This window comes from Ursus americanus, chromosome 32, assembly GCF_024610735.1.
Source record: "Ursus americanus isolate L20-20 chromosome 32, mUrsAme1.1.p, whole genome shotgun sequence".
NCBI classification, from domain to species: Eukaryota; Metazoa; Chordata; class Mammalia; order Carnivora; family Ursidae; genus Ursus; species Ursus americanus.
Window position 1 is genome coordinate 27,047,621 of NC_142158.1, and position 10,966 is coordinate 27,058,586.

The 10,966-nt window shown below is 57.8% G+C and overlaps 2 protein-coding genes across 8 annotated transcripts; one reads left to right on the forward strand and one right to left on the reverse strand.

The window, feature by feature from the left end:
• Positions 1 to 51: 51 nt before the first annotated feature.
• On the forward strand, positions 52 to 1,844 carry SAPCD1 (suppressor APC domain containing 1). Of its 2 annotated transcripts, XM_045795640.2 has the most exons (5): positions 52 to 464; positions 706 to 846; positions 1,328 to 1,423; positions 1,533 to 1,622; positions 1,720 to 1,815. In XM_045795640.2, exons 1-5 carry the CDS (start codon positions 351 to 353, stop codon positions 1,813 to 1,815), a joined length of 537 nt encoding a protein of 178 aa, XP_045651596.1. In that variant the 5' UTR covers positions 52 to 350. The 2 variants fall into 2 exon arrangements, with proteins under 2 accessions (XP_045651596.1, XP_087714086.1); XM_087857960.1 differs by having other exon boundaries at positions 53 to 464; positions 1,533 to 1,844.
• VWA7 (von Willebrand factor A domain containing 7) lies at positions 1,408 to 10,897 on the reverse strand. Of its 6 annotated transcripts, none has more exons than XM_045795636.2 (17): positions 10,710 to 10,895; positions 10,162 to 10,407; positions 9,548 to 9,829; positions 9,015 to 9,111; positions 8,322 to 8,432; positions 7,712 to 7,958; positions 7,424 to 7,593; positions 6,254 to 6,366; positions 5,911 to 6,027; positions 5,266 to 5,451; positions 4,671 to 4,803; positions 4,402 to 4,554; positions 4,205 to 4,297; positions 3,339 to 3,640; positions 3,115 to 3,254; positions 2,759 to 2,933; positions 1,408 to 2,652 (listed from the first exon to the last, which is right to left on the reverse strand). In XM_045795636.2, the coding sequence occupies exons 2-17, from the start codon at positions 10,390 to 10,392 to the stop codon at positions 2,491 to 2,493; spliced, it is 2,712 nt and encodes a 903-aa protein (XP_045651592.2). In that variant the 5' UTR covers positions 10,393 to 10,407; positions 10,710 to 10,895; the 3' UTR covers positions 1,408 to 2,490. The 6 variants fall into 6 exon arrangements, with proteins under 6 accessions (XP_045651592.2, XP_045651593.2, XP_087714061.1 ...); XM_045795637.2 differs by having other exon boundaries at positions 7,712 to 7,907; positions 10,710 to 10,893; XM_087857935.1 differs by lacking the exon at positions 4,402 to 4,554 and having other exon boundaries at positions 10,710 to 10,897.
• Between the last annotated feature and the right edge of the window lie 69 nt (positions 10,898 to 10,966).

Genomic DNA, 10,966 nt, shown 5'->3' on the forward strand with positions numbered 1-10,966 from the left:
ATCTTGGGGTCATGGGTTCAAGCCACACGTTGGGCGTAGAGATTACTAAAAATAAATCCGCTTACACACACACATACACAGTGACACTGCTGTACGAAGACACCTGGGTTCCACCCCGGAGGACGTCATGAGAACCAGCCTTTTCAACAGACCCTACAAAAGCAGATGAGAAGACCGAGAAGCCCAACAGAGACGGTCTTTCCCCTAAGCAGGAACACCCCAGCCTCAGACACAGCAGAAAGGGCTGGGGAGGCTGAAAAACAAGGCAGGACTGACACGAGGCAGGAGGGAAGGGGAGGGACCAGCCCTGGCACCAGTGGGCGTGGCTCCACCCTTCCCACCTCAGAGCCATGGGGAGCCAGGGTCCCGGTGGGCCGCCCGGGGTCCGGGCTCCCTACACGGTGCTGCTGCTGCCACTGGGGACAAGCCGCCGAGACCCAGGGGCCCGGAGCTTCTTCCTCTGGGTGAGTATTAGTCCAGCAAGAGGCCCCAGGGAAGCCCATCCCTGGATCTGCCCCTATATTTCCACTCAATTTTGAGGGCCCGTAAGTCTTCTCCCTGGTGCTCCTTCACCTCCAGGTGCTCAGCGGTCAGTCTGGGCTCACACTCAGTGACCAGACGGCGAACCCAACCAAGGGTTGAGAGAAGGGCGGCGGCCCAGAGCCCTGCTGTGGAGCAAGCCAGCGTCTGCTTCTTGCCTTCCAGCTGCAGAGGATGCAGGCTCTGGAGAGGGAGCAGGATGCCCTGTGGCAGGGGCTGGAGCTGCTGGGGCATGGCCGGGCCTGGTTTGAGGGCCGTCTCAGGGAGGCACAGCAACGACAGCTGCATCTAGGGGCTCTTGGTGAGGTACGGGGCTGCTGTGCGGTGTGGGGGAGCAGGGACATGTGGACGCAGCCCGACACCACCCTGGAAAGGGAAGAGTTAACGGGCAGGGATGTGAATTGGAAGCAGCATTGTAATGACTGGATGCCACCACGTGTTAGGTTGGTGTTCATTGTTGGGGTTGGAGGAGGCCCTCTGCATTCCATTCAGAGGGACATGGCTTGGATCACTCCATTGAGATGGGGCAGTGGCCTGGATTATTCCAATGGGTCAGGACTAGACAGGGAGGATCCATACAGAATAAGGAAAGGGGTACTGTGCTATGGCGGGGGGGGGAGTGGAGGAACTGGATTGTTAAAGAGATGGGAGTGGAGAATATCAGATTTTTCCACCTGCCTTGAGGGGGATCCAGATGGAGAAGATGTATGGCCTGTGGTGTCAGATAAGAGTGGCAGATGGATCTCACGTTTTCACCATATTGTTCAGCCTCCAACTCCTCCTCTAGAATTTTCTAACAGATTTACACTCAGAGCCTCGTGGCCCCCAGTTAGCCCAGATTCAAAAGGTGAACATGTGTTTGCAGAATCTGATTCAGGAGAAGGTGAGTTTATTGTTTTTCCTTTAGATTTTTGGGAAGTGCGGGTAGAGAGGGGACTCGGGATCAACACTGGTTTCACAGAAAAAAGCAAATCTCGCCCTCCTCCCCCCAGTTCTCCCCACATGCCTTAAATAAGGCTAATTCCTGTGTTGCCCAGGACTGGAAGGGAAGGCCAAGGAAGCAGAACTTACAGCAGCAACAGGTAAACTGTAGGGGAGTGGGGGGGGGAGGGCGGAAGCCCTGGCCCCTTGGGGGAGGGGGAGCACAGATGCCCACACTGTTTCTCTCCTCTTCTGCAGGAGTTGTCAAGGCAGCAGAAGGGAAGCATTCAGCCAAAATGGAAGACCGCTCAGCCGGGCTGCCCCAAGATGCAGCAGGGCCCAACCCGTGTGTAAAGCCTCCTCTGGGTTTCCTCATTTGGTGAGGGGGGAGGCTGAGTCAGAACCCCCAGTCTCCTCATTCTGCCTCTTAACAGATAAATGGCTCCAGGTCATGGGTCAACTGAAGTCCAAACATCTTGGTGTAAAGTTTCTTCTCTGCAACTGAAAACTTCCATTTCATCTTCTCGCTGTCTTATGCCCTCAGTCTCCCTTATATGATATGCATAAATGATCTTTCTTTGAAATCCCTCTCTAGAGAAGACATGTTTATTGAAACTGTCCTTCAACTTTAAATACAAAAATAAAATAGGAGCTTCCTCAGAATTTCAAATAAGAACAGTTCTATAAATAAACCCCACTCCCAAGCGTAGTCTCCTCCCCATGCACCTCTCCTTCTACCTGAGCTTGGGAAAGCGTGAATGAGTAGTGGAGTAAAGAGATGCTGTGGAGAGATGGGAACGAACGTTCTCCAAAAAGAGGTATTTGGTTTGGTTCCCACCGGGGTTAGAGAAAGCGCACTGTGGGAAAATCCATTGTCCTCTGTCCCAATCTCACTAAGAAAGAGAGGGACAAGTGCATGAGAAGGAAAACCTCCATCGCAGCTGGGAGAGGTGGGGTCCCCAGGCCCATGTCACCTTCTCACCAACGGGGCAAGATTGAAAATAGCTCTGGAGACCCATCCCTCCTGTGTCACCAGGAGGCCAGGCCCAGGAGCAGCACCCCTCCAACTGTGCCCCACCAGGGGTTGCCCACTCGCCCTCCCCCGCCCCTTCCCCAAGTCACCCAAGTGGAGGCCGGGCTGGTTGCGGAGAGGATGGGGCCAGATGAGTGGGCAGGGGCGGCCAGCGGGTCCTGGGGAGAAGGGGGAGAGACTGTCAGGGTGTCCGTACCCAAATTAAGCCTACAGCGACCTCTCCTGACCCTGCGTGGCCTGCGATGGGAAGTGGGGGTGCCTCACCTGCAGGGCCGGGCCCAGCACCAGGAGTCGGAGGAAGGCGTGGGTCGGGGGCACTGGGCTGGCCTCTCGACCTGTCGCGGTCACAGTCACCGCCACCACGGAGTCTGGCGCGGCTGAGTCCGGGACATCCAACCATAGGCGTCCCCAGGCGGTCTCATTCGGTTCCAGGCGAACCCTGCCAAGTGGACACATTCACCGCGCTGAGGGCCCGCGAGCTGAAGAGCTGAGAGCCGAGGGGCCGAGGGGCCGAGCCAAGCCGCTTCGGGAGGGGAGGAGGGGCTTAAGGCACCAGAAGCCCCCACGCCCGGGAGCCAAAAGGTGGGCCAGAACTGAGCAGCAGGGCTCGGGGGCTGTACCTGGAGAGGTTGGAGGTGAGAGGGAAGCTGGGGCTGACAGACGTCCTAAGGTCGAGATCCTGAGGACCCGAGAAGCTGGCGACGCGGACGCTGAGCAGGGCCCTGCTGCCGGGGGCCAGGAAGCCCGGGGAGCCGCCGAGCTGCGGAGGAGGCGGGTCAGGGCAGGAGCCGCGGCTGCAGCTCTCTCTGGCCGGCCGCAGGCGCACCTTCCCCTGGCGTCTCACCTCCAGCAGGACCGGGAGCACGGTGCAGGGCTGGGGGGCCGCTCGGTGCAGGCGCCGCCCCTCTCCGTCCCGGCCGATCAACTCCAGAGAGAAGGGTCCCGCGGTGGACAGAAGCGCGGGCGGGAGCGAGGCGGCGAGGAGACCTCGCTCCCGCGGTCCCAGGGGCTCCAGAGGCACCCGGCCCCGCTCGGCACCCTCCGGGACCCCTCGAAGGACCACGTGGGAGAAATGCGGCCAAGGATCTCCGGGCTTGCGTCTGGAGCCCAGCCCTGTCACCTCTACCAGCAGCTGGGTCTGGAGGCCTGGGACAGGGGACGGGAGGGGAGAACGATGGTCCGCAGGACAGTCGGAGACAGAGAGAAAAAGACGAATGGTGTTTGGAATCAGGGTTATTCCTGGGGAGAACGGATGGAGAAAAGGGGCTACCTCTGAGGGATATTGTTGGGCAGGGTCAGGAGAGATTTGGGGATGCTGGAAACGTTCTAAATCTTGAACTGACAGGTGGTTACATGGGTGCAACTATACGAAACCCATCCGGCTGTGTGTATGATGGAGTTCAGCGCACTCCATTAGATATGTTAAAACTCACAAAAAATTAAATAGATAATTATATATAACATATATAACGGGGGCGCTGGATGGCTCGGTCAATTAAGCATCTGCCTTCAGCTCGGGTCATGATCCCAAGGTCCTGGGATCCGGCCTGCATCGGGCTCCATGCTCAGCGGGGAGTCTGCTGCTCCCTTTCCTTCTGCTGCTCCCCCTGCTTGTGCTCTCTCTTGCACGTGCTCTCTCTCTCTCAAATAAATAAAATCTTTTAAAAAATAATAATGGACAAGTTGGGGTGGCGGGGCGGGTAGATATACCTGCAACTGGCTGAGTGAGGGGGTAGAGGCCAGGGTGGGGGCCATCCTCCATGGGAATCCCAAAGTAGAAGAGGAAGTCCAGGGATGTCTGAGCTGAGGACGGCCAAGGCAATCAGAGAACTTCCTGAGATGAATGTGACTGGTCGTGCTCTCTGAGCTCTGCAGCCTTCCCTTCCCAGGAACACCTCCCCCCTTACCTTGCACTCTCACCCGGGGCGTGCCCTCAGCTGTGACGTGGATCTCCCAGGTCCCTGTCTGGGGGGGGTCATGCATGGTAACTATCCAGAACTGCCCAAAGCGGCGCGTGTGACCTAGAGGCCCCTCGCCTTCCTCCTGGCCCTGGGAGACCCCTGATGGGAGTAGGAGAGCACGAGATTGGCACGTGAGACAATTCCCGTCCCTTAGTACGTCACCCTTCATCCTCCTCCATTCTTCCCTCTGCCCCGAGACACACACGGGGAAGTACCTGCAGGGTTCCTGATCCAGAAGCTGCTGACCTCCCTGTGGATCCGAACCGTGACCCTCTGGAGCAGCGCATCCACCCTGAACACGAGCGGCCTCCCAGACACCACAGCGGGAGGTTCCAGGGGAAGGGTAACCTAACAAAATGGGGGAGAAGATTAAGCAGTAAACGAGGTGGGAACAAAGACAGGAGAAGTGTGGAGACAGGAAGAAACTAAGTCACACATGAGAAGGGAGGCCCGTGATAGAGAGGGGCACAGGACCAGGGATGGAGTTACGGTCAATGACAAAGTAGAGGCAAGGGACTGAGGGTGAGGCAATCGCTTCTTGCCCCTCCTTAAAAGATGGCAGGACTTCCTGTGGTAGCCCTGAGGACAGACTACTGGAGGCCAAGGTTGGGGGACAGGGGGCAGTACTCATAGGGAAGGAGCTATGTGGAAGGTGGGTAGCCATGGATCTCAGGGGGAGAGAAACTTCCTTTCCCACCCTCTGACTGCAGGATTAAACCATTAACCTATGAGAAAGAGAAAGGCTGTGTCACCCACACCCGTAGTTCTCAGCTGAAAGAATTAGCCCCTCTGGTGCCCATACTTACTCACCAGGTCAGCCATGCTGTCCCCAACAATGGCGGCCACATCCTGAATGTGCTGGTCTTTGGTGAAGATGACCTCTCCTCCTGAGGCCAAGGCCACTGCTTCATAGGGCTCAAAACGCAGAGGGGATAAGACCTCACGCCGAGCTCGGCCCTGAAGCCTCGATGGGTCTTCAGTCACCAGGAACGTCACCTGTGACCAGAAGAGAGGCCAGTACTTGAGTACTCCCAGTGCTGTCTACCGCTGTAAATGGGGGTCTCCCGTGCCCAAGTGATGCAGAGCTGATGACTAGTGGCGAGGTCCCTGTCTGCCCTCTGACTGCCGCTGCGGGGTCTCCCAGTGACACAGCCCCTAGGCCTTCACTTAGTCGTTGCCACTCCCTTGTAACTGTCACCATATGTCACCCACATAGCGGATTGTTGGCAACTAGTTCTCCAGTTCTTCAAGTGGCTTGTTGGCAACAGGTTCGAATATGAATTCAGCATCAGAGAAGGGATCCGGAAACGTTATACCCATTGTCTGCTTCTCCCGCCCCAGGCCAAGGCTGGTTCAGCCACCAGAGTGTGGGGCGATGCTCTTTATGAGACTGTCGTCACGGGGTTCCCCGCATCCCTGGGTGGCTACGTCGGGCCTCCCATCAGCTGTGCTCACTCTGCAGTGCCGCTCCTGAGTCAGGGATTCCACGCGGTTGGTGAGAATGGCGTCCTTGGGGGAGGCGTCAGTGAAGACAAAGATGTCGGAGCGTGGAGGGGTGTGCAGCAGAGCCAGCTGGCAGAGAGCGACAGCACTGCTATTACAAATGGCAGCAGCGGGGTAATGGGTAGAACCAGGGAGGAGAGAACTGAAGGAAACAGGACCCTGGAACCCTGGAGGAAAGCTAGGGGGACTAGGCTCTGAAGGTGGGGTGGGAGGTGGAGGTCCCAGGAAGGCTCTCGTTCCCCTTGGTGGTGGGACCTGGAAAGGGAGGGAGAAGAAGGGGAGGGGGAGGGCAGACCTCCAGGGCTGACAGGCACATTTCAGGCTCATCTCCACCCCCCAAGGCATGGATCTCATTGAGTTGTTGCCAGAAGCTGTCAGGGTCACTGGTTGTAAAGACAGGGCCAAACCCTGGGGAGGCAGAAAGGAGGTTGAGGTGAGTGAGGAGAGGGGTCCCTTATCGCTCCCTACCCAGGACCACCTCCCCGGTCAAGAGGCCTGCTGTGCTCCAGGGGTGAACAAGTATTGAAATAACAATATTCCCATATATTTATATGGGCAGGGCAAGGGCAAAGGCTAGTTACCCTTGGGGGGAAAGTGGACCTCATTTCCTTAGCAAAATGGCAGCATCTCCTGTGGTCCTGAGTGGGCCTCTATTGGGTATGTGTGTATGAAAAACACCTGGGGCCTCAGTTTCCTCACCAGAAAAGCCAGAAAAATAACAGTACTTACCTCAGAGTGTCATTAGGACTAAATGAGTTGATTTTGTAAATTTTAGAATAGTGCTTTGACCCATAATAAGTGCTAAATTCTTAATTATTCAAAACATCATCAAATATGTGTTAAACCCCTATTAAATGCCAGCTACTGTAAGATTTATGCAGGCAAATCGGACTCAACTCCTGCCCGTAGGGAATCCTCAGTCCTATGGGTATTTTATTGGATGGTCATTTCAACCCTAGGAGATAGGCAGGATAAGACAAGTACTGACCCATTTTATGGATGATGAAATTGAGGCCAAAAAGGCTAAATGATCAGCCTAACGATGCACAGTGACTGGTCGGCCCAGGTCAGATGGACTGACTTCCAGTTCAGTGGGGGAAGGAAATACACTATAACTAGCTGTCTCAGAGGCTTCATGGGGGCCTGCACCCACCAGCCCACGTCCTCATCAAACCTCCGGCTACAGGAAATGGAGAGAATTGAGAATGGCTGATTAGCATGGAAGCAGAGGCCCCTGCCTAAGCACGGACCGCGATTACCCTCATGTGGAAAGTGCTACTGTTTTGGAAACAGCAGAGTGGCCGATGGTTTCCTATATGCACACAGGTACCACAAAAGACTCAACCACAGGAAGCGTCACCATTTTGTTGAGGAAGTGGAGCCATGAGGCCCACATCCCCATCAGTGGCATTCACCCCTTGCCCTGGACTTCCCTTCCTTCCACTATCCTCGCCAGACCGGTTACCTGGATCATGGAAAGGCACGAGGACGTAGTGGACAGGCTCCATGGGGCTGCCCCGTCGCTGTCCCACAATGTGGCGAGCCTGGATTTTGGCAGCATTGATCTCCTCACCCATGCTGCCCGTGGTGTCCAGGACGAAGCTCAGGCTGGAGGCCGGGCTGATGTCCAGCAGTCTGGGGAGCAGGCCGGAGACCCAGGGAAGAGTCTGCACGTTTGTCCCCAGCCCCTGTTCACTCAGGTCCCCCAGGAGCACACGTCCGTTAAGGAGTGCATCTCACAGAGGCCACTCACCTGGAGAAACCCTTGTCTCCCAGGCGGTTTCTCAGGAGACCGAAGGCCTCGACGGAGGCCAGAAGGGCCAGTTTTGCCGCCTGGAGGTGCAGCGTGTGGTGGGGAGAGAAGCCCGGGGACGTGCTATCCTTGTTGATGCCTCCCCGCGGTGGCTGGGAGCTGCTCCGGTCAAAACGGCCCCCATGGCTACACTTCCCTGGGTTGGGGAAAGAGATCTGGAGGATGAAAGTAAACAAGCCACTGCCTCCTAAGAAAACGAGGCCCTCTTTGACTTGCCTGATCTCTCAGTCTTCAGCAAAGGATCAGCAAGAAAGATGATGTTTTGTGGAGGGCAAATCTGGAGTAAATCTGGAGGGGTCAGTCATCACAGTACACGGTGGATCCCCTGATCCCTCCAGTCAGCCCCCCAAAGCTGCCGCTGGGTAACGGAGAAGTCTCACCGGCTGAGTGAGAAGATCTTCCCCTACCCGACAGTTCCCAACATCCTCGCCTTTTTCCAGGATGCAATGCCATTTCCCAGGAAATGGGACAAGGGCCTACAGTTCTGAGGTCCCCAGGAAGAGGGCCAGGGGAAGGGAAAGGACTTTCTCCCCTTACTTCTGCCTGGTACCTGGAGGTTTGGAGGGATGAGTTCCAAAGTAGCCAGACGTGAGGAGTGTAAAGCCCAGCAAATTCCCGGGGCAGCTCAACTCCTCACAATCAGAGCAGGTAGGATCGCCCACTGGGAAGAGAGGACAGGGGTCTAGAGCCCAGGATTCTGCCACCACTGACCTTTATCCCCATCCATCCAAACTTTGGCTTTCCCCCCAGTTGGCCAAAGCCCATATGTACCCTTCTAGGCTTTCTGAACAAAAACCTGGAGATCGTCTGGTGATGAGACTGAGTGTTTGAGACGGGGACTGTGCTAGGAAACCCAGAAGCGTGGGAAGCAGTACTGCAGGGACTGAGCCCTCTGTGAGCTGCGGACACGAGCCAACTTGTAGTGGGCAGGAGGCAGCTTCTGGTCATAGTTAGGTGAAAGGAAGAGGGACTGTATGCTCCATGCCATGTTGGTGGAGGAAGCCACATGAAAGAGGACTCAACTGAGGTCTGCAGACCTTGGTCCTGGCTCTATCCTCCCCTGTGTGACCTTGGGGAAGCTATCTAAGTGACCTGGCCTTTGGCTGGGCTGGGGGACTTCACGGGTCGTTCCAGAGGAGAAGCAACCTCACATCCTATGTGACCTGAGGATGTGACAGCGGCTGGGTAGGCTGACAGGACGCGGCTCTGTGGGTTTCCCCCAGCCCCAGGGTCATGGTGGTACCTTGTGCCAGGCTCCGGAGCTCCTGCCTTGGCCAGAGGAGGTGAGGGTGTGGCTGCTGCTGCCCCAGTTCCACCCAGTTGCTGTGACTGTAGAAATCCTGGGGGGAGGGGGCAGAGGGGACTGTCGTCACAATCCCCAGCCCTTGCTCCCACTCCTTGGAGTTCTCCATCTGGAATGCCTCCTCTTACCCCCGCTGCTGCCGCTGTCAGATACCCCACGTGCCCTCCACGCCCTCTGCCTGTTGCCTAGGAGGGAGCTTTCCCCAAGTGGGAGTCTCCCAGCGTCTCCTCCCATCTCGCCCGGATCCCCCGGCCCACCTCAGACCTCTCGCTTCCCTCTTCTCTCCTGCCGAGCTGCTGCCGGCTGGAGGGGGGGCAGGGACGAGGGACCAGCCTCAGGGCTTTGGCAAGCAGTGCCCCATCCCTTCTGGAGCAGGGAGAGGTGTGATCAAGGAGGCACTGTGAGGAAGCCTCTGTCTGGGGGATGGGAAGAGCTGGAGTGAAGACCCCTTGACCATTTCAGGCTGTTCTCACCTGCAAAGCATGGAGCGCGGCCCCCAGGCGCTGGCGGGCCAGGGTGTGCTCCAGGGCTCTGGCCGCCACCAGGGCCTCCCGGAGAGCCCCTACCAGGCGCGTGCGCCCCTGGCCCAGCCGCTCGGCATCAAAGTGCAGGTCGGGGTCATTCCTGGATGTTGGCAGGAAGTCCTGGGCTGCGTTGGCACGAGACACCTCACCTAAGGCTGCTCGGAACCGCCGGGAAGGAAACCCAGGTCCAAAGTAGGCAGCAAAGAGGTCGTCGGCAAGGAGGGTGCGGCCCTGGAGAGAGGTTAGGGGACAGGGGCCCCTGGGATTGGACCATTGCCCGCATTTCCTCGGCAACTGTCACTCGGGTTAGGTGTGCCAGGAATTGAGAGTACTGGGCCCCACAAGGGAGCTGGGTCCTAAAAGGGAGGGGCAATTCTGGACCTTTCTAAGGGGTGGGGATTCTTGATTTCAGGACCAGGACTCTTAGCTATTGTCATTGCAGGGGGTAGAGGTGGGGAGGCGAGTTAGTGGGGATGTCCCTTCTCTTGGCAAGCAGGGCCCTCAGGGAGTAGAAGTCCAGGCAACTGGGGAATCCAGCTGAGACAGGACCTGGGGACGCTCACCAGGAAGTCCTCAAGACGAAGTGGGGGCCGACCTGGGGGCGGCTGCTCCAGGAAGAGCTGCAGGGTGACGTTGAGGGCCGCCTCCTCGGTCAGGTCCTGGTGGGTGACGGAGCCCGGGGCAGCCAGGAGGCTCCAGATGTTGGGGAAGAAGGAGGATGCGGGGGGCAACAGCAGCAGCAGCAGCAGCACGGACGGACTCAGGTGGGAGAGGGGCACGTCTGCTGGGAGCATGGCTGGGACATGGACCTGGGGGACAGAGGCTCTCAAGGGTAGGAAGCAGCTGCAAATCCAGGGTGAGTCCGGCTGTTTGTCTCCCTGGGCACCTGCTTTGCCTCGAGCACCTGACGGGTCACAAGCTGGCTTCCCCCCTCTCCCCTCTGTTGCCCAGATAACTTGAGGGCCTTATCAGGCTAATAGGGACAGACACCTGCAGGAGACGGGCTGAGGCTGCTCCCCTAGAACCCCCCTTCCCCACCCCCAGACTGATACCCCCCCATACCCCCGTACATACAGAAAGTCTGAGTCCCCTCTCCAGGCCTCTCCCCTGCCTGGTTGCTGGGTCTCCGTAGGGCCGCTGCGGTGTGGCGTCACAGGGCACTTAGGTCAGAGTTATAATTAACCTAAGCGGGACTCAGTGGAGGGGGAGGGAGGCCTGGGCGGGGGGGGGGGGCGCAGCACCGGCAGCCCCTGGCCCCTCTACTCATGCCCGCCCAAGGCCGCAAGCAGCAGCCGGCACCAGGGCGGGCCTCCCTCAGCAGCAGTGCAGAGGTGAGTGGAGAAGAGCTGGGAGGAGGAAGGGAGTGAG

Excerpts from the sequence above, each read along its gene's own strand:
- SAPCD1 (XM_087857960.1), top strand. The coding sequence starts at position 351 with ATGGGGAGCCAGGGTCCCGGTGGGCCGCCCGGGGTCCGGGCTCCCTAC. Across the intron at positions 465-705 it reads CCCGGAGCTTCTTCCTCTGG|CTGCAGAGGATGCAGGCTCT; the intron begins GTGAGTATTAGT and ends CTTGCCTTCCAG. Across the intron at positions 1,424-1,532 it reads AGAATCTGATTCAGGAGAAG|TTCTCCCCACATGCCTTAAA; the intron begins GTGAGTTTATTG and ends TCCTCCCCCCAG.
- VWA7 (XM_045795636.2), bottom strand. The coding sequence starts at position 10,392 with ATGCTCCCAGCAGACGTGCCCCTCTCCCACCTGAGTCCGTCCGTGCTG. Across the intron at positions 5,452-5,910 it reads CTCAGGAGCGGCACTGCAGA|GTGACGTTCCTGGTGACTGA; the intron begins GTGAGCACAGCT and ends TTCTGGTCACAG. Across the intron at positions 4,298-4,401 it reads GCCCCGGGTGAGAGTGCAAG|CTCAGACATCCCTGGACTTC; the intron begins GTAAGGGGGGAG and ends GGCCGTCCTCAG.